The sequence below is a fragment of the Anabrus simplex genome, chromosome 3 (genome assembly GCF_040414725.1).
Source record: "Anabrus simplex isolate iqAnaSimp1 chromosome 3, ASM4041472v1, whole genome shotgun sequence".
In the NCBI taxonomy this organism is placed as follows: Eukaryota; Metazoa; Arthropoda; class Insecta; order Orthoptera; family Tettigoniidae; genus Anabrus; species Anabrus simplex.
In genome coordinates, this window is record NC_090267.1 from 197,882,189 (window position 1) to 197,902,625 (window position 20,437).

A 20,437-nucleotide genomic window follows, 5' to 3' on the forward strand; every position below is an offset into this window, starting at 1 on the left:
CATTGTTATTCTTGGACTTCACTTGCCAAATTATACTTGATTTCAAGAAGTTAAATTGCATGCAGATAGCAACTTGTATCAAAGTCCTGTTTTCATATTAGAATAAATGTGTTTCAATTCATTGAGGAGACCGTATTATTGAAAGTGAGATTGGGGGTTGACTTTTTATTAATCGGATGTTTTCAAATAGGATTAAGCAGAAAATGCTGAATGTCATCAGGATTAACATTCAAATTCTCCCAATTTTTACATGGATTAGGTGAACTTCTGCCTGAATGTCCATCATGTTGGAAATTTAAATTTTCAGTTTATAGATGTGCAGTGCTATTAGATTTGGTATGAAATTTTGTAATACTTTTAAGCTTACATTAATGTTCTCCACTAGTCTTAAGAATGTTAGATGTGTGTTGGAACTTACCACCTATGAAGTAGATGTTTCTAATTGGAAATAAGGTGAAAATACTGGATTCTGAAGGGAGGTGACATTGTTTAATATTGGCTTACAGTTCACTGGTGTAATCCACCATATAATTCTATGATTTTGTACTGGGTACAGCCAGCACTACCATCTATGGAATGAGAATTGTAAATTTCTTATGTGTTAACTATTAAGAAGAAATCAAATATCTAGATATTGGCAGAATTAAGATTTTTGTCTCGAGGGCTTACAACATTTTCAGCTAATTCCTAATCATATACAGTTGGTTATTATATGAATCAAACTAGGTAATATATTGTCTGCTTCAGTATAGTTAATTGTATTTTAAAGAAATTGGAGTTATTGTAGTCATGTAATGTAAAGTGAGGTCTGTCATCTTACATGGTAACTGTACCATGCTTGTGGTGTATTTCATCTTATGTCGGAGATATTGGCAAACCTTCACTACAGGCGCCACTGGTATGGTGATACAAAGTAATCACCATTCTTGAATGTACTATTTTTAGACTGTGGACTGAAATTAAGTAAATTTTATTACTAATTTGTGTACAGATGATGAAAAGCAATTTCCAGTTGACTTATGCTTGACTGCTTGTAAAGTTATTGTTTAATAAAGTATATCTTGTGGAAATAAAAAGTAATAGTATTATTAATAAATGGAACGGCATTATTCCGTCTTTCCCTTTCTGATTAATTCTTTGTTGTGTTTTTAGTTTTTAATTTTATTTCTTTATTTGAGGTTTGTCTGTTTTGATGGTTTGCCATTATTTTTCTGCAACAGTTCAAGCTGCATATTTGCCAGTGTTTGAGATGAACTTCTAGGAAGTTTTATATATTGGTCTTAAATTTTTCATATTTATTTGGACAGTTTAAATTTGCTCAATTACTGTACATTTGGTGTAGTCTGAATCTTATATCAGAATGCATGAGCTGTTGCATTGATCAGCATTTTTTTTCCCCCTCTCCTCTAACCCTTCTTTTGTTTTAATTATTACAAGATGGACAGATGTTGGTAATTGAACCCTTGTTTTCTCTTTATTTCAAATTATTTCAGATAGGTACATCAACTTTGGGATCAAAACATTTTCAATAATATAAGTTCTTAAACAAAGATTAAATGTGCACATTTATAATTGGGTGTGTTAGTGGAGTGGAATAGGTGCTGACTTTTCACCAAGGTGACCACAGTTCCAATAGCAGGCAATGCATATGGGATTTTTAAAATGAAATTCAGTCTGAAATTTGGATGGATTCCAACATAAAACTGGAAGTCCTGTGTCTGCTATCACAATGTCGCATAAAACTAGAAGCTTTCTTTGCACATTTATAACAGGTTTCAGCTGTCGTAAGTCCTAATTTAATGTATTGAAATATATATCACTTTTGTAGACAAAATAGGAATTTCTGTTTAATCTATTTTCTTCCTTTGAAACAATGACGTGGTTAGGTTTATTTTCCCAAGTTGTTAATTGTTTTAACTATTTCTGCCAAAAGATTTTTTGCCTTTTCCTTCTGTGCAATGCTGTGTAAAACAACACAGAAATTTACAGTCAGCTCAAAGTACTGCTTGTTCATTGGTATCTGATTTGTATACAGCAGAATTATAATTAAGATTCATCTCACAGTGACTAGAACTAGAATGGGAATGAGTGGAGTACTGATGCTCAAGGATACAGTTTAGATCATACAATCAGGTTTGCAACCTATGAGAACTGCTCTGTACTAGATTTTGAGAAAAGACTCAAATATGAACCAGAGATAGAATATTATAAAGGGAAATACTATTTGAAAACTATTATGGCATTTGATTTGATGATTGATGCCAGACGGACTATTCTAGATTTCTTTGAGAACTTCTGTAATTTTGAATTGTCAAAGACTGTCATCATGCACATTGCAACAAGTATAGTAAGGGATACTTTTGGAATATTGAGACAACCACAACTTTGTGCTGTAATGTTATCACTTGCTATCTGGATTACCAGAATTTGCCCAAGCTTTGTTGTTAATCGACTGTTGAATCTAATGTACTATAACTCTTGTAGTGGTATTCTTTGTCTCCATGACAGCCTGCACTTGATTTAGAAAGAATTACGAAAATAAGTCATTTAAATAGCTCCTTTTTATTGGATGAAATCGCAGACTTGTTTCCATTTGCAGTCAATTCACCTACATCTAGATTGTCGTAATTAGTTTCTCAGGCCCTGTGCTGCATGTGAACTAAACACATGACATGAATTATTATGAGATAGTTGATTGGAAATCCTTCTCCTACTTTGATTTATAAATTAAGAGCAGCCTCTGTCTGTAATAATGTCATAGTCATATTTCACAACACCTGGCTGGAGAACGGTCCATGCTACAGTTGTGTGATTTACTGCAAAGACTTCTCTGCCGTTAAAACGTAAAATTTATCTGACTGGGCATCATCGTTTTCCAAAGCCTCTATTACTGTGTTCACAAGTTTCCTACCACTACTCTCAGTTGTTTTGTATATGGATGCCTACTCTTAAACAACATTTAAATTATATTTAATGTTTCTTCACAACTCGTGGCCAGGTAGGTCTTCTCAGCATCGAATCATCTAGTGAATCTCTCTGATACTTCAGGAAGAAATTCCTTTATTGCAATATTATCAGTTTTTGAGTTTGAAATGTCTAAAAATAAATACATTACACAAGTCTTTTAAATATTTTGCAAATGTTGAAGTGTCTGAAGAAGGCATAGTACATCCTTCAGACATTAGACACCAAGCTCGATAGCTGCAGTCGCTTAAGTGCGGCCAGTGTCCAGTATGTAGGATGCTAAAAGGTTTGTTTTTTCCACCTATTCCACCTATTGAATAGGTGGAAAAAACAAACCTTTTAGCATCCTACATTCAGTATCTTCAATACGGATAACAATGATTTTTATCACTTGCAGTGTCCAGTATTCGGGAGATAGTAGGTTCGAACCCCACTGTCGGCAGCCCTGAAAATGGTTTTCTGTGGTTTCCCATTTTCACACCAGGCAAATGCTGGGGCTGTACCTTAATTAAGGCCACGGCCACTTCCTTCCCTGTCCCATCATCACCATAAGACCTATCTGTGTAGGTGCGACGTAAAGCAATAAAAAACGCATTAGAGATGGCTTAGCTAGTTGTTAGTACTACTTTTATTTTTTAAGCTGTTAACTGTTCACCACCACCACCTGCAGATCCTTCCAGCAGGCCAATTAGGATTTGTGTGAACAATGTGCCTCATCTGTTCCTGTCTGTGTTAACTACTCACATCCTCCAATATCTCTCCCTTTTTTATTAGATCCTCTTTAATTTGGTCCAACCACCACCTTCTGAGACATCCAACTAGTCTTTTATTCCAGGCACCATCCTTTCCAAGTACTTCCCGAGAATCTGCATCTTCTGCATTCACTTTACATAGCCAAACCATTTCAGCTGTACAGCCCTCAGTCTCTCCTCCATTGTCAAGTTGACTTGCTTAACCTTTCTGATGCAATCATTTCTGATTCTGTCCCTTTTCATTGACTATATAGCCGATCTTCATTTCACATGCTCATGGATTTAATACACAATTGTCCATGCTATATGTCATGATTGGCATATGGTACAATTTGTATATTGTCTGTTTTGCTTTTAAAGGAACCAACTGCCTTGTTCCAAACTAGATTCCACATTTGGTGGAAGAAGTTGCTTCCTTTGGACACACTATTTTTTACTTCTAGGTTAACATTTCCATTACAAGAATAACACTTCCAAAATAGCTAAAGTTTTTCACACATTCAATTCTCTCTCTCTTTCATGAGATTACAATGAGTGGATGTTCTGCTCATTTTCTTTGCTGCTCTTTTACATGCTCAGTTAGCTTAAATTCTCTGAACTTGCTGCTCCAACAATCCAACCACCCCTGTACCGCCTGTTCTCTCTCTCCCCAGTTGACAGCATCAAGAGCAATAAAAGCATTCAAATCTGCTGCTACTTGCCTAAATCAATGTAAGTGTTGTGTGAATGCTGGGTTGCTACTATACTCTTTTCACATACTTTGAGAAAATATTTTTTGCCATCTGGTATACAGTCTTTGCATTCATCTATATTGACGCAAATACTGGCACTACATTTTGTATTTCCTATTCCTGTATTCTTATTCAGACTAACCTAAACCATGAGTTAAATAGTAAAATGCCTGTGGCTGGATGCAAGAGTATTGAGATAACTTCATAAGGGAAGTCAGGAAATTTCATAGTATCATGTGATGCCTTCTGTCAGCACAGGTAGGCTTACCATATGCTCCAGTTTGATCGAGATTGCCTTGAGTTAAAGTTTATTATTTATAAAATAAATATGATGGTGAAATGGAACGGTGAACTGTTTGCTGTGGTATTTTCACATAACAATTCCACCGTTATAGTACACTTACTTTTATTCATTCCAGAATAACATTATTTTAGTAAATTGGAACATGTTTCATCCCATTGGGACATCTTCAGCCATAATTGTAACACATAGTACAAATATAAAAAGATACATTAACATTCACACATTACAAAGCACTAGCACACTTCTGCCAGTTAAAAACATACCGTTGTCAGCTTGCATGCAATTGGTGTTGAGATATAGGACTGGTTACTAAAGTAGTTTATACAAGTTTGTTGAAAAACTGTCGGCCTTCAAGTAAGCTGGTAAGGTTGGATTTTAGAAATACTATAACTGAGTATAGTTGAAAACTTGAGTTATTAGTCTTGAGAGAAGTTAAAGTTCCTTTAGCCAGCGAGCTGATTCGATTCTAAAGTTTGGGATAGGAGGAACATTTCTTGAAAATACACAGACCGGGTGTGGACTTGGCTTTGCAAGATGTTAAGAGAAGAAGCCTGGAAGGAAGAAACAATAACTGAGAAACGAGGTCGACTGATCTAATCAGTGTTAAATGAGACTATATTTCAATACTTACACCTGCGCCAGTCTTGTGTTATTGTGAACAGCTTATATGCTGTCTTGAACAGAGCTGTCTGTAGGCTGCTCACACGCCTGCGGCGGCGAACGTGTAGGGAAAGAGATGAGGGGTTAGTAAGCAGAGAGTGGGAATGGGTAGTTCTAGCATGTTGCAGAGTTTTGATAATCTCCTCGAATAAAACGTTAGTATTTTCAGATATTTCATTCAAGTTATAATTTGAATTGCACTTTTGGTCTATATTAATAAAATCTCAAGGATGTTGAGAAGAGTACCTTTGTTGATTATTTGGACGGATAAAACTTGATTAATAGAAGTAAATGATGGTTGAAATCTGATATATGAGTGCTCATCGCTGAGAACCTGTTATATCTGTTGCCACTGACATGCTCTTATAACAGATTTGGAAGCTGCAGCCTGTTTGACCTACATAACTAGCCTGACACTGATTACATTTCAGTTTGTAAACTCAAGATCTTGAGAATTTATTGGAAGTACCGTACTATTCACTTTATGATTATAAAAAAAGATTGGCATTATTGTTGGTTGTTCTGAATGCAATATTAACATTCTGTTTTATGAATACATTCTTAATATTGTAGATGTTTTTGTTATTAAAGGTGAATAGTGTGTAGCTTCCCTTTTTCTTAACTGGTTCTCTGAGCAGAGTAGATGTCCAAAAGATAAATAATTCATTACATTTTTTGCACATGGTTTGTTAGAATTTCTATATATAACTATCATATGGAACTTTCAGGAAACCTACACAGACAGTCAATACAATAAAAGAATTGGTACATCCAGAGGTCAAAAAAATCCCCTATCCTTTTATAGTTTAGTTTGTAGAGCTTTTAACATCCCTTTATCAGACAAGAGTCTTAAAACAAGAATTAAACACTATTCATCTCGTAGAAAGGAAGAATGGTTTTAAGAGAGATTTTCTTGAGAAGATCATTTATAAAATTAAAAATACATCAACATCTACTCTGCATTCATTATGGTAATATTCAGAGATTTTTTTCCTCCTCAAATTAAACTCATAGCTACACCTCATCTCTTCTCTTATTCCACAATATGAATGAATGAATACTGATCTGCATTTAGGGCAGTCGCCCAGGTGGCAGATTCCCTATCTGTTGCTTTCCTAGCCTTTTCCTAAATGATTTCAAAGACATTGGAAATTTATTGAACGTCTCCCTTGCTAAGTTATTCCAGTCCCTAACTCCCCTTCCTATAAATGAATATTTGCCCCAGTTTGTCCTCTTGAATTCCAACTTTACCTTCATATTGTGATCTTTCCTACTTTTATAAACGCTACTCAAACTTATTCGTCTACTAATGTCATTCCACGCCATCTCTCCGCTGACAGCTCGGAACATACCACTTAGTCGAGCAGCTCTTCTTCTTTCTCTCAATTCTTCCCAACCCAAACTTTGCAACATTTTTGTAACGCTACTCTTTTGTCGGAAATCACCCAGAACAAATCGAGCTGCTTTTCTTTGGATTTTTTCCAGTTCTTGAATCAGGTAATCCTGGTGAGGGTCCCATACACTGGAACCATACTCTAGTTGGGGTCTTACCAGAGACTTACATGCCCTCTCCTTTACATCCTTACTACAACCCCTAAACACCCTCATAACCATGTGCAGAGATCTGTACCCTTTATTTACAATCCCATTTATGTGATTACCCCAATGAAGATCTTTCCGTATATTAACACCCAGATACCTACAATGATCCCCAAAAGGAACTTTCACCCCATCAACGCAGTAATTAAAACTGAGAAGACATTTCCTATTTGTGAAACTCACAACCTGACTTTTAGCCCCGTTTATCAACATACCATTGCCTGCTGTCCATCTCACAACATTATCGAGGTCATGTTGCAGTTGCTCACAATCTTGTAACTTATTTATCACTCTATAGAGGATAACATCATCCGCAAAAAGCCTTGCCCCCGATTCCACTCCTTTACTCATATCATTTATATATATAAGAAAACATAAAGGTCCGATAACACTGCCCTGAGGAACTCCCCTCTCAACTATTACAGGGTCAGACAAAGCTTCACCTACTCTAACTCTCTGAAATCTATTTTCTAGAAATATAGCAACCCATTCAGTCACTCTTTTGTCTAGTCCAATTGCACTCATGTTTGCCAGTAGTCTCCCATGATCCACCCTATCAAATGCTTTAGACAGGTCATTCGCGATACAGTCCATTTGACCTCCAGAATCCAAGATATCTGCTATATCTTGCTGGAATCCTACAAGTTGCCTTCTATCGAACCAGTTATTAATTTCACAAACATGTCTAATATAATCAGAAAGAATGCCTTCCCAAAGCTTACATACAATGCATGTCAAACTTATGGCCTGTAATTTTCAGCTTTATGTCTATCACCCTTTCCTTTATGCACAGGGGCTACAATAGCAACTCTCCATTCGTCTGGTATAGCTCCTCCGACCAAACAATAATCAAATAAGTACTTCAGATATGGTACTATATCCCAACCCATTGTCTTTAGTATATCTCCAGAAATCTGATCAATTCCAGCTGCTTTTCTAGTTTTCAACTTTTGTATCTTACTGTAAATGTCATTGTTTTCATATGTAAATTTTATTACTTCTTTGGCCTTAGTCTCCTCCTCTATCTCGACATTATCCTTGTAACCAACAATCTTTACATACTGCTGACTGAATACTTCTGCCTTTTGAAAATCCTCACATACACACTCACCCTGTTCATTAATTATTCCTGGAATGTCCTTCTTGGAACCTGTTTCTGCCATAAAATACCTATACATACCCTTCCATTTTTCACTAAAATTTGTATGACTGCCAGTTGTGCTTGCCATCATGTTATCCTTAGCTGCCTTCTTTGCTAGATTCAATTTTCTAGTAAGTTCTTTCAATTTCTCCTTACTTCCGCAGCCATTTGTAACTCTCTTTCTTTCCAGTCTGCACCTCCTTCTTAGTCTCTTTATTTCTCTATTATAATAAGGTGGGTCTTTACCATTCCTTACCACCCTTAAAGGCACAAACCTGCTTTCGCATTCCTCAACAATTTCTTTAAACCCATCCCAGAGTCTGTTTACATTTTTATTTACCGTTTTCCACCGATCATAGTTACTTTTTAGAAACTGCCTCATGCCTGCTTCATCAGCCATATGGTACTGCTTAATAGTCCTACTTTTATACCGAGCTCGATAGCTGCAGTCGCTTAAGTGTGGCCAGTATCCAGTAATCGGGAGATAGTGGGTTTGAACCCCACTGTCAGCAGCCCTTTAGATGGTTTTCCGTGGTTTCCCATTTTCACACCCAGGCAAATGCTGGGGCTGTACCTTAATTAAGGGCACGGCCGCTTCCTTCCCATTCCTAGGCCTTTCCCATCCCATCGTCGTCATAAGACATACCTGTGTCAGTGCAACGTAAAGCAAATAGCAAAAAAAAAATTATTTCACAATAAAAAACTATCCTTCTCCACCTTGTTGCCATAAAAATATATTCCTTCTTCATTCATTTGTTTCCGAATCAAATAACACTTTGCCAGTGTGTAGCAATAGTTACAGATTTAGTATTTGCTGCCATAAGGTCTTTTGAACATTTGTCCTTCATCACCTGTTGGTGATCTTGCTCTTGTGAGATACCACAGTCACAGTGTTCTTTGTTATTGTTATTGTTGTTGTTGTTCAGCATACCGTATTGCACTTTTTCAGTTTGGTCTTGCAGTGTGAAACTTCCATCCTCAGCCTGTTCAACGATTTCCATATTCCATATGGCTAGTCTAGCTGTGACCAGTTGGCATATTCTCTGAGAGAGGAATGATTGGGTCCTTGACTTCTGTTTTCCATATCTTCACAAGGACAGCTTCTTGTGAGTATTTGAGGGCTGCTTACTCCCCTCAAAAAGCTGTTTTGGGACTTAAGTCTCTGTCAGGCTGGTTGAAGGACAAAACGTGGATGTCTCAAGTCGTCTTGCGTTTGTTCTCAGATATGAGGTGGGGAAATTCCGATAAGAGGGTTGATCTTCTGAAGTGATGTTGGTCTAAGACATCCAGACACAATCCTGGAAGTTTCATTCAGAACTATATCCACCTTTTTAGAATGTGAAGAAGAAAGCCAAACTGCTGCTGCATATTCAGCAGCTGAGAAACACAGTTCAAGGGCTAAAGTTCTAAGGAGTGGTGGGATGAACCTCTCATGTCCTTCTTGTTACACATCTTAGTATGTTATTGTGCGAAGATGCTTTGCTCTTGGTGTTCGGGCAATGCCGCTTGCAGGACAGAGACCGGTCCAGGGTGACACCAAGATATTTTGGTATAAAGGAATGAGGGAGTATTTCACCTTGCCACTTAATATTCAGTATCTTTTTACCTTCTTTATTACGCAGGTGGCAAGCACAAACTTGGGTTTTGGTTGGATTGGCTTACTCTTTTTTCTGTGATAGAATGTGCCTAGTTCTTCCAAAGCAAATGACAAAGAATTTTCTCCTTCTGCTAAGCTGTTATCTTAAGCAGGTACTGCAGTATCATCGGCATAGGTGAATCGCAGAGTACCTTCTGTTCTGGGCTAGTCATTGATATGTATGTTGTAAAGCAGGGGTGTTAAGGCACTGTCTTGTGGTACTCCATTCTTCTGTAGGTGCCAGTGACTTTTTCCCAAGAAGTGATACATGAAACTTCCTATTCTCGAGGAAACTTCTTATCAGTGAGATCAGCCTGAAGTCCTTAGTTCATAAATCTTACGAAGTAGTTTGTTATGATTAACAGTGTCATAAGCAGCAGAGAGATCTATGAAGGTTACCACCAGTAATGCATTTGCCCTGAAAGCCATCCTGTGTGTACTGAGTAAGGTTCAGAATTTGTCCTACCAAGCTCGATAGCTGCAGTCTCTTAAATGCGGCCAGTATCCAGTATTCGGAAGATAGTGGGTTTGAACCCCACAGTTGGCAGCCCTGAAGATGGTTTTCCGTAGTTTCCTATTTTCACACCCAGGCAAATGCTGGGGCTGTACCTTAATTAAGGCCACAGCTGCTTCTTTCCCAATCCTAGCTCTTTCCTGTCCCATCATCGCCATAAGATCTGTCTCTGTCGGTGCGATGTAAAGTCAATTGTAAAAAAAAAAAAAAAAAAAAGAAATATCCACAACACGACTTCCCTGTTCTGAAGCCTGCGCATTCAAGAATCCGCTTATTATTGATAGAATCAGATATTCTGTTGAAAAGCATTCTCTTCAGAAACTTATAGATGGGACACAAGAGTGAGACTGGTCAAATGTTCTTTGGATTATCGGAAGTCTTCTCAGGTTTTCAGACCTCTCATCTACGTGAGCTCTGCTCCATGACCTAGAAATCTTCAGCCTGGATGCACAGTTGTTCATCAATGAAAGTAACCACTGAAGTCTAGTTGGTCCAAATTGTTTAATTTATTCCACTCTGAGATCATCCAAGCTGGCTGCGTTGTTTAATTTCAGACTGTCAATTGCTTTTGAAAATGTTTCCATTGTAAAATGGTTGTCTGGTTTACTAGACATACACGGAGTGGTACACGAGGTGCTCCCTAACTCTACACATTCGACCAGTCAACAGTATTATATCACTGCATGTCCAACAACAAAACTACAAAGAGGGAGCATCTGCACCTACTCAATATCTTTTAATGAGATTAGTACCAAGAAAACTAATGACACACCATAATATTTTGATGTTCATCATCCAACATTCTTAATCATATGAACTTAAAAGAAAAACAATATACATCTTTGAACATTCTAGAATGTTTGGTACAAACATGCCTGTGAACATACAAATTAATATAATTCCAAAGCATACTGCAAGAATACTGTGAACATTTTATTGTATTTTAGTGTATTATATGATACTAATTTTTATTACATCCATATCACAGTATGTTCCAGAATGCTTAGTATAAACATACCAGTGAATGTATATAACGATTCACCAATATGAACTGAATTTCAAAGTGTACCTCAAGAATGCCATAAACATTTTATGTGTAGAAATTCTATTTCACCAAATTATCTATTACTCACGAACAGTACACTAAACCAGAAGACACATCATATCATTGTATATTTTATATATTGTATATTTTAATATTATCACTCACATCATGTGACATTCTTCATTAGATTTAGTAATGTTTTAAATTATATATTAAGTTAACTTTAGATCTCATGACCAGCTGAGGGTGACCTCTGTGAAGGTCGAAATCGGTACTGCTTAGTAATAAGATATAATAAAGTATTGATTAGGTGGACGGTACCCATTCTTTGTGATTGTGAACCTATAGAAGAACGGTAGACATTCTGGTTTAACCATTGCTTTGATTCTGCATATTAAAGGTTGATACTGTGAATGGGGAATAGCCTTGCCAACAGTTTTAGTGCACTGCTCAGCTAGTTTGTTGTTAACAAAGAACAGATCAGGATTACTGTATATCCTCTTCTCCACTGGCCACTGTTTAATGGTGGTGATGGTTTCAGGTTGTGAACTAGACTGAGTTCATTATTCTAAGACCATTTTTCTAGCTCTGCACCATTTTCATCTGTAGATGCTGTTCCATGACAATTGAAATTGCTAGTTATTAAGTTGATGTTATGGCACTTGAAAATTGCTAGGTTTCTTAACCCTAAACTTGGAAAATCCAGGATTTTGGAATTAAAATTATTGTTTAGTGGAATGTGTACTAAGAAACAGGTATCATAAACAGAAATAGAGTGAAAAATTATACATTTTTATTTTTTAGGCACTTTTTTGAGTAGTATCTACAGGATACATGCCCAAGAATAGCGAACTAGAAAAAAGTAAATTTAGCTTCAGACCAACTTAATTAAAACAGCTTTATATACTACAAACATTGGATAAAATATTACAATATTGATTAATTAAATCTAAAATCATATAAATGACCATGATTAACAAAAATACTGAATCATACTTACGATTCAAAGACATTGCATATGTCAATATCACCACTTAGACCTACTTCATCTTCTGAGTATATCACGTCTTCATCGTGAAGTTCGGTATTAGAACGATATACCTCTTGTGAGTTTTGAAATAAACTTCCTTCATCTGCATTTCCATCTAAATCATCTTCTGTGTCAGACTCTGCCCCTTGAATTGACAGCATTGAGAGTATCTTCTTGGCACGAGACTTATAAAAAAATCATCTTCTGAAAGAATAAGTAAAAACACTTTCATTAAACATATTTTTACCAAAAATAATACATTAAAATTCAAATAATTTATTTATAACAAAAAACAACTAACTAGTTAACAATTTGAGGTTATAGGACCAGAAAATCATGAAATTAAAATCCCTTCAAAACCTATCACACATTGCAAATTTTAACCGTGCTGAGTCAGTGCTTCGGTTAATTTTGGGACTGCTTGATGTAACTCGTGTCTGTTGCTGGTCCAGTTGCCAGCGATTTCTGGGCTATGTTCTCCTTGCTTCCCATAGCCCCCTCGCCATGTGTACCCTCCTTACATCCCACCGCTCGGTGCCCGCAGTCTCGAAATTGAACCTCTTCGCCAGTTCCAGAAAGCAAGCGAGTGTTGATGTCAAAATTATCACTACATGCATGAGTATACAGAGCTAACTAAAGGAATAGACTCTTGATAAACCATTTTACTAAGACTTACCTATTTTTAGGGGTCGCTGAACCACTGAACATATAGAACATGCCGCCTCTGACACCACCTACTATAACCAGGGCTACGCTTTATAGACTACTGTTAGCAGTGAACTCTGACAGATAATACTCTCATTTTGATAGTTTCTGTGCAGTAGGAGGCTTTAAATTGCTTTTTAATGTACTGTATACACAGGCTTTTGCAGAGATTCTGGATTAAAATAGATTTTTTGTAAACTAGAAACTACTACAAATGCTAACCATTTTATTATATTGCCAGACTGTCAGTCCCATGCCTTTGTGTTATCTCAGTGTTTCTTATGCATTCCTCTTTTACCTGAAGTGATACAGATTGTATTTGGCAGTTTAACATAAGGTGTATCAGGTTGAGTGGTTTCAAATCTGGGTCAGTCCGGAGATATTTGAAGGTACTTGGATACTTAAGCATTGCATTGGTTGATTTATTAGCATGTAAAAGAACTCCTTCAGGACAAACTTTTGGCATGTCAACATTTCCAAGAACTGGAGAACTGCTGCTGCAGATATTTCCATCTCTTGGGTAGACTGGGAGGGGTGGTTGTGCAGGAGATTTGATGTAGATTTGGACATGAATTATTTATTACAACCTGCCTATGAGATATCAATAGCAGGTTCAGTTACGGTCCTCTAATAACATCTTAACAGTTTTCTCTCATTAATGATGGTGCTTATGGTATTTTTGTATAACAGCTCCATATTTGTCCAATTCATCAGCTTTAATGCTGTTGTGGCAAATTCTCACTTCTTTCATGCTGATTATACAGAACTAACATATTTTCTGGGCCAATGACCTTCGATGTTAGGCCCCTTTAAACAACAAGCAAGCAACATATTTTCTCTGGCTGTGGAATCTTGTCCTATCATCAGTTCATTATAACAAGAAAACTAAGGGAGCTTGCTTATTCCTAGATTAGATGGCAGACATTCTTTCTCCTCACTTTTACCTATCATCAGTCTGTTGCATATCCTTTGTTACTTGGCATGCATTCCCTCTACATGCACGTCTAGTAGACCTATTGTTACTCACAGATTTGCTGGTTCTAACTTTGAGAACTTGGAAAATCTTGACATCTCTTCAGTTCCGTTAACCTTATGCCTCTCTCATGTGGCTTGAGAGGGTACTGATAGCTGATTGATATTGCCAATGGCTTTGCACCAAGGTGGCCTTGATTCAAATTCTGGCCAGTACAAGTAGGATTTATGAAACTACCATTTATTGTGGTTTGCACTCCACATTAAACTAGAGGGGTTCTGTGATTATAATCACAATATCAACTTTCCATGAAACTTCAAGCTTCATTCCTTTCTTTCTTGTATGGTGGTTCTAATTGTGAAGTTTTTGGAATCTTTTTTATTTTGGATTTTTACAATCATTTATTTATTATTCATCATCTTATCACATTAGAATGGTTGAAAGAACTGTGTTTGGGTGAAAACCATTTCTGTTCCTTTTCTTGACCTTGATAGAGTAGAAAGTTGGTGGTAATTGCTGTTTAAAAAAGAATCAAACATTGAGATCATTCAGCACTCGAATAGTAAAGGAAGGAAGGGGAAAGGACGGTAGCATTTCAGGATTGTGCCGTCGAACGGCCTGACAGGGTTCAAAGTTGCTATTACCACACACAGTTTTATATATATATTTTTGTTTATTAAGGGACCAACCTCCTATATTTACAGACTGCTAGTAAAACAAGGTACAGTGTAACTTGGGTATTTTGAAGCTGGAGAGATTGCAATAAAAATTTGATTTACCTAAAATTTGAATTAGAAAAAAAATAAATAAGAAAAACTGGTTCTAAAATGGGTACAGCAAGGAAAAAAACAATTTATTGAACTCAAATGACAGTAATGAGATTCTGTATATGGTATCAAATTACAGGGCTTTGAGCAATACAATAATTGTACAGTACTGTACAATAAAATGTGAAAACAAAGAGTAGATACCATTCATGTCTAGCGTTTTCATAGCTGTTTAAAAAGATAGATTTTTTATTGCTTTTTTTTTTAATTGAATACACCGAACAGTAGTGAAGTCTCCAAGTGAATTATAAGGGCCTTTAAAATGTCTTCACTTACATTTTGCTGGCCATCAACAAACTGCCTTAATTCCTGAACATAGTTTGAAGCTTGAGTAACTGTTATGACTGGCATTTCAGGAAGCTGTGATTCCTCCACTTCATGTCATCAGATGAACCTTCATTCTTGGTTACATCAATAATGATGTCTGCATCAGTCAGCTCGCTGCATACCACCAAATTTTCATCCTCAGTCAGAAAGTCCTTATAATGAAGATTTGCAGCATCAATTTCTTCTCAAATCTCAACTGTAGGTGTAATTTCTTCTGTGTTTTCATTTTCCTCCTCAATATGACTGAAACCAGCTTTCTGAAAACTGTTTGAAATTGTTGACAGAGACACTTGATCCCACGCACTGTTGCACAGTCGAGCAGCTTGAGGAAGTTTGATTTTGATCTTTTCCTGTTTGTCAAAGTAAGTGCCAGAAAGGGTATTCTGCACTAACGACCTTCTGCAAAAGTCACTGTCAAAGGGTAGAGAAAGGTCCACCTATTCAATACCAATTGCTTAATATGGTGTCCTATATAATTGGTACTAGTTTTGGCCCTACATACATTGGGTCATCTTCAGCCATGATCTAATTGGAAACATATATTTACATACAACCAATAATAAAGAATAAAATTTGGTATGTCTTAATTTAAAATCTAAGTCGGACTACACACTTAAAATTGAACTAAAATGACACAGGAAAATTTACGAGTTCTGCAAAAGTGTTTGAAATGTTTAATGATGCCGTGATCTGTAGATTGCACTACAGAAGTCATGTTTAGAGGAAAAGTGATAACCGTGACATTTTTCCACAAGGGGCATCGAGTTGTGTGCAGTGCACTTGTCAATGAATAGGTTTATTGTTCTTCCTTGTTTTTAAATTTCTTGTCAAGTTTAAAGAGCCATTTCTTGAAAATATCAGTTGTCAGCCAGGCTTTCTTATACGATTCATACTCCAGATATTTAGTTTTCACATTTTTGAAACAGCATAGATCATGCGATTTGCCTATCATGAGTAACGGTAGTTTCTCGTAACTGTCCTTATTAGCACCTAACAAAAGTGTAACCCGCTCTTTACTGACTTTTTCTCCACTGCAGTTCTCGTCAGTAAATGCCAGTTTGTTGTCTGAAGTGCATTTAAAAAACAAACCTGTTTCATCAACGTTAAAAATGCCTTATTTGATCTCTATCACTAATCATATGTACCAAATTGTTTTTCCATGAATCTGCAGCAACCATATCAATGGATCCACTTTCCCCACAAATATGTTTTGAATGAAACTTCATTTCTGTCCTTAAAGCCATTGAGCCACCCTATACTCACTTTGAAACTTGTTTCCTCCAAGGCTGTAGGAAACTCCTCTGCTTTCGCATGAAGTGCAGGACCACTGATAGGAATTATTTTGCCTCACACTTGTTTGAACCACTTCAACATACATTCATCATTGTCTGGATTTTCTGGTCCACGTACTCTTTTTGCTATACTAATTCCTGCCCTGTTTAAAATTTTATCCTTATTCTTCAGAAACGTTGACTGCATATTTGCCGGTATCCCAAATTCTTTAGCGATGTCTTATTTCCTTTTTACTCCTTTTTCCACTTCTTCAATAACTGTAATCTTTTCAGCTGGAGTCAGCAATTTGTACTGAACACGTGAGGGCTTGAAAAGAGCAATGATACTATACAGTACTCAGTAGAACACAAACTTTGCACAAAACACTACATGATTACACTGAAAAGACTTAGGAAGATGCTCTACATTCCACGTCTGCAAGAAGACTGGCTGTTGTGAGTGCAGTGTGATTAATAGTTGAAGTGACCTTGAGAGCGTTAAGCACACACACTTGGCACCAGCCAGGGATTCAGTAGCCAGTGCCAATACGGTGGTTGAAAACAAGAACCAGGCTATTTAAGTAATTGAAACTATTCAGAAATAAAAACTTTTTTAAATAGAATTTTTGAGTTTTTGACTTTGAATTAACCATTTTTAACATTGTTAATAGGAAATTCAAAAAAAACCACAGGAATTCAAATTAATGATGAATTCAAATTAGAAAGTTTTAATTATCCAGGTTACACTGTAATACGTATCAAACTGAGTAAGTTCTGTTGGTTGGCTAGGTAATGTAGTTGTTTTTGTGCTTGCCTCCTGAATTCCAATTATGGCATTGAATCCCATTGCAGTTGGCTGACATAACAGAGTGCTTACTGGCATTGTAAAAAATTATATTTTCAGGGCAAAATTCTGCACTGTCAATTTCCTTCGGTAGTGAGATATAAAGAAACCAGATGAATTTTTTTTTTCTTTTCTAAACCTGTTCTTTATAATTCAGGGAACTTTACTCTTCATCTTGTGACTGTGCAGTAGTGTCTGTTATTTTTGCTATTATAACATTGTTGAGACCTATTCTAACCATTCTTGAACCTTGCCTTTTGCTTGCTTCATAGGTACAAGCAGTGTGAAAGTGAAAGGATATCAGCTGAAGAGACATCTCGTAAGCTGGGTCAGCAGCTAGCGGAGCGTGAAGTTAAGACTAGCAGTGTTGAGGGTGATTTGCGTATTGAGCGGGAATGGAGAACATCACTTCAGGAAACCATGGTTAAAGATCGGGATAAAATCTCTCAGTTACATCAGGAGCTAGCTCAACTCAAAGCTGTTGCATCGGTAAGTATCTTGCAAGACTCTCAGACATGTATACTATCTGATAAGAAGTATCCAGGACACCTACTTGAAACATTCCTCTGAGTGATACTCAGGTACACTGCCCAGTAGTAAACATTAATGCTGTGTGGGCTTCCCCATGTTTGGCCTTTATTATAATCTCTACCAAGTGTCAGAACATCTTCAGGAGAATGGTAGACTATTTCTTCTGCAGCACTATCACAAGCATAGTTAGTAATGTGGGTTATTGGGTTCTGGAGTGAAGTCACTGTTCTAGTTCATCCCAGAGGTGATCCCTGTGATGGAGTTGGGACTCTGGACTGGGCAATCTATTTCCGGAAGATATATAAAATTTATGATGCAAATACAGGCTACTGCAACACCTTTGCATATATACAGGAAATACATAATATGATGGACCATTACTTGCCTGCGAGCACTAATTGTTATGAGCATGTGTGAATCTTTGTTCAACAAGGGCCACACCCTGTACCTTGGCAACTGGTGCATATCTCTATTCCTTTGTAAAAGGGTCAATGACATGCAAACTAATATTGTAGGAACTGTCAGGCCCAACAGAAAAAGCATGCCACATGATATTTCATCTAAAGGACTGCAAAGAAGTGAATATCAAATGTGGTCATCCAGCAACATTTTGTGCCTCAAATGGAAGGATAACAAAAATGTTCATTTTCTTTCTTTAAACCACACAGCAGCAAATATTACACCACCAGGAAAACTCAGGAGAAAGTGCGAACAAGTGCCAAGGGAAGAAGTCGAAAACTGGCCTTTGAGTACCAAGATGGGATGAAGGCCGCTGCCCTGTTCCCATCATGAGGCAATGAAAGGCTATAAAAAAATATTTTTTTATCTTCTATATATTTGTCTTTTCAGTTCCTTTGTAGTGTACTGTACTTTCTCACATTCGGAGTGCAGTAAACCCTACTACACGAGACTTCCGTGTGGCTGTTGCAACACCGTTACTTGCGACCGTGCAGCTGCCTGATTACAAGGTCAGAGGACAACCTTCACCTTGTGCAACCCCTCTGGCTACAAGCTAGAAACGACTCATTTTCCTATGCACATCCCTAGTACTGAAAAACAGAACAATCTCTCTAAGCAATGTTTTGTGTGCTCAAAACAGAAGAGAGAATGTAACATTGCAAGGAATACAAAACTCCACTACATCTCCCTGATTGCTTTGAGATCTATCACACAAGAACATAATTTTAAGTGAGTACATATATTTCACCTACTGCCAAAATTTCAGGTTAATATCTTGTATATTTCTCTTTTTACATTCTATTTTCTCTTGTGCTACACAAACAGTGTCTCTACTGCGATTTAAATCTGAATCAGTGTGACAGGCAGTGGTATTTAAATGAGAGTCCATTGGGTTACTGAGCAATGTTGGAACAGCGTAGTTCTAGGGTTTTTCTCAGGTGAGTGTGCCCAACATTATTGAAAGCCTTCTGTACATCCAAGAAGACTAGGGTTACATCCGTCTTCTCCCTCTATGCTATGATTAGAATTTATTGCAGTACCACCGGTGATCCCTAATCCGTTAGAGGAGAGATCCTCACTTGGACTATGTGTAAGTAGGATAGCATCCTGCTTCATGAATTTACCAAGCTCAAAACATTTTAAGCAAGTCTTGGACCTATGGGAGTAATGGAGTCCCACTCCTATTTGACAGGCGAGGGACTCCTTGGTAACAACTTGGCGAACAAAATGGATTTTGCTGGGTACTATCCATATTAATGCGTTTTATGGAAGAAAGAAAGTAGAACTGGCTGAGTCAGCACAAGGATGCATCTGGATGTGCTAGGAGTAAATGCTATTCGGGTAAGGGGAGATATTGAGGAAGAGATAGGAGACTACAAAGTGTACTTGACGGGTGTTAAAAAGGGAAGGACCAAGTGCGGGGTAGGGCTGTTCATCAGGAATACCATTGCACGCAACATAGTTTCTGTAAGGTACGTAAATGAGCGAATGATATGAGTAGATTGGCAGTTGGAGGAATTAGGACGAGAATTGTCTCAGTGTATTCACTGTGTGAGGGTGCAGATGAGGATGAAGTTGACAAGTTTTATGAAGCATTGAGTAACATCATAGTCAGGGTCAACAGCAAGGATAGGATAGTGCTAATGGGCGGTTTCAATGCGAGAGTTGGAAATAGAACTGAAGGATACGAAAGGGTGATTGGTAAATGTGGGGAAGATATGGAAGCTAATGGGAATGGTAAGCATTTGCTGGAATTCAGTGCTAGTATGGGTTTAGCAGTTACGATTACATTCTTCAAGCATAAGGCTATTCACCACTATATATGGGAGGTTAGGGGTACCAGATCCATAATAGAACAATATCTTCACCAACTTCGAATTCAGCAAGTCTGTTAGGGAATGTACAGATTTTCCGAGGATTTTTCGATGATACAGACCACTTTCTGATCTTAGTGAACTAGGTATCTCTAGGCCTAGGATAGAGAAAGTGAAATCTGTCTGCAAACGAAGAAGGGTAGAAAATCTCCAGGGCAAGGAAATTAGAAGTACATGGACATGATTACTGAGAAGCTGCGAACGGTGGACAGTAAGCAGGTTCAGGATATAGAAAGAGAATGGGTGGCGT

The 20,437-nt window shown here is 37.2% G+C and overlaps 1 protein-coding gene across 1 annotated transcript in view; it reads left to right on the forward strand.

Moving 5' to 3' along the window:
- The window catches only part of LOC136866143 (RUN and FYVE domain-containing protein 2), a 172,489-nt gene that overhangs the window by 138,332 nt on the left and 13,720 nt on the right, over positions 1-20,437 (forward strand). The window contains exon 9 of the mRNA XM_067142845.2: positions 17,596-17,812. Within this exon, the coding sequence (XP_066998946.1) occupies positions 17,596-17,812 (217 nt within the window). The remainder of the gene's footprint in view (positions 1-17,595; positions 17,813-20,437) is intronic.